Source organism: Pteropus vampyrus, unplaced genomic scaffold (genome assembly GCF_000151845.1).
Source record: "Pteropus vampyrus isolate Shadow unplaced genomic scaffold, Pvam_2.0 Scaffold533, whole genome shotgun sequence".
NCBI lineage: Eukaryota > Metazoa > Chordata > Mammalia > Chiroptera > Pteropodidae > Pteropus > Pteropus vampyrus.
Genome location: NW_011889314.1, coordinates 201,502 through 203,621, shown reverse-complemented (window position 1 = coordinate 203,621; position 2,120 = coordinate 201,502). Strand labels below are relative to the sequence as shown.

Here is a 2,120-nt window from a genome sequence, read left to right as displayed (position 1 = left end):
GGCCTCTGAGAGAATAGTCATGATACTTCTTAAAGTATTTAAAAGGTGATAAAATCATGAATTCAGTCTTGAACACTTTAACTTTGAGGAGCTTGAGTGATTTCCATTTATATATTACAGTATAGTTTTGAATATACTATATAGTGAAAAGTTGAGGTGAAGAAAAAGGTTGATTGATGAGTTCAGATTCTAGAGAATACTTGGAGGTGCTGTCCTTGAAGAGCATAGAGCAGTGATTAGGATCATGCATTCTGAAGTCCTACATCTCTGAATACATGTCCTGGCTTTACCGTGTGATTATTATAATTGATTACTAATTATTATAGTTATATTTACTAATCTTTACTCTCTGATATATAATACTTTATTTTATTTTTAGTTTGTTATTAATCTAATCAATGTTATATATCTGAAACTAATAGAATATAAAATTTTTTTTTAAGTGGTCATGACCCAAGTATTATAAATATTATATCCTGAGCACCTGAGTTCCATTTAAATTTTAAAAGCTCTAAGTAGGGAGTGATATGATATATTCAAGTACTTTTGTCCTAGTGATCTCTATAAGCCCAGTGAAGCAAGAAAATATTAATGGGCTAACAGGTAAGAGAATATCAAATTTGTGACAGAGGAGATGACATTAATTTAGTATGAGAACACTTAGGGCAGTGGTTAGGAAAATGATACAGAAATCTTTAAGAAAATTAAAGAAGAGGTTTAACAATGGGATGAAAATTAAAGTAACCCTCTTTTGGCTCTATCTGAAAAATTTAGTCAAATTTTTTTTCCTCAGTCCCTTTATACAAAAAATTTGTTGCTACTCTTATTACTTCCAAATTTTCTATTTTTCTCCTCTTAATCAATTATATGTAACTTAATTATCAAGGTAAACAAGGAACTGATGTTTATGCCAGTAATACTATTCTTTTTCATTTTTATCCTCAGGTCACTTGAAAATCAACTCTTCTGTCCCAGTCAATGGATAGACTAAATGACTCCGTGGCCACTGAATTTCTATTATTGGCCCTTTCTTGTTCTCGGGAGAAAAAGCTTTTTCTCATCTTGATATGTTCTTTTCTCTATATAGGGGTCATCTTCGGAAACCTTTTTATTTTATCTTTAGTAATTTTTGATTCTCACTTCCATTCTCTTATGTACTTCTTGCTGGCCAACCTGTCCCTCATTGACATGGGCCTTTCCTCTACAACAGTCCCCAAGATAATTACAGATCTTATAAATGAATACCAACTAATTTCTTTCCAAAGTTGCATGATACAGTTATGCTTCATTCATATCATAGAAGGAGTGGAGATGGTGTTACTCATAGCCATGGCATTTGACAGATGCACAGCAATCTATAAGCCTCTTCACTACTTGAAAATTATGAACCCGAAAATATGTGTTTTATTCGTAATCACTGGCTGGGTAACTGGGTTAATCCATGCTATGTCTCAGTTTTTATTTGTTAAAAACTTGCCTTTCTGTGGGCCTAATAAAGTTGGCAGCTTTTATTGTGACTTTCCTAAGATTATAAAACTTGCATGCACAAATGGAGACAAGCCTGAGTTTATTGTCACTGCCAACAGTGGCTTCATGACTATGGCCACCTTCTTCTTACTAATCTTTTCATTTTTATTCATTTTGGTTACTGTCTGGAAACATTCTTCAGGAGACTTGTCCAAGGCATTTGTCACTTTGTCATCTCATATTACTGTGGTTTTTTTGTTTTTTACTCCATGTGTGATTTTCTGGCCTTCTCCTCCACCATCACTTGATAAAAACTTGTTTGTCATTGACTTTGCTATCACCCCTTTCTTGAATCCTGCTATCTACACATTAAGGAACGAAGATATAAAGGTAACAATAAAAAGATTGTACAAAAAAATATCTTATTCCAGATTTTGTTGACCATATCATCTTTGGACCTTTAAAACTGTATACTGAACTGCACGCTAGCCCATCTCCACTTAGGCACTTCAAATTCAGCATATCCAGAACAAATCCATCATCTGCCATCCTAAATTTGTTAATACTTCATCTGTGCTGTATAAGACCATTATCATTACCATCAAGGTTTGGGCACCCACGTATGCCTCTGAAAGTTCAAACATTTAACAGTG

General features: G+C 33.5%; 1 protein-coding gene across 1 annotated transcript; it reads left to right on the top strand.

Annotated features, from left to right (window-relative positions):
- The first annotated feature begins 978 nt into the window (after positions 1-978).
- On the top strand, positions 979-1,908 carry LOC105307940 (olfactory receptor 4F15-like). Its single transcript, XM_011383621.1, has one exon. The coding sequence runs from the start codon at positions 979-981 to the stop codon at positions 1,906-1,908; it is 930 nt and encodes a 309-aa protein (XP_011381923.1).
- Positions 1,909-2,120: the final 212 nt, after the last annotated feature.

What these genes read in the sequence shown, in the direction of transcription:
- LOC105307940 (XM_011383621.1), top strand. Translation starts at nt 979, where the DNA reads ATGGATAGACTAAATGACTCCGTGGCCACTGAATTTCTATTATTGGCC.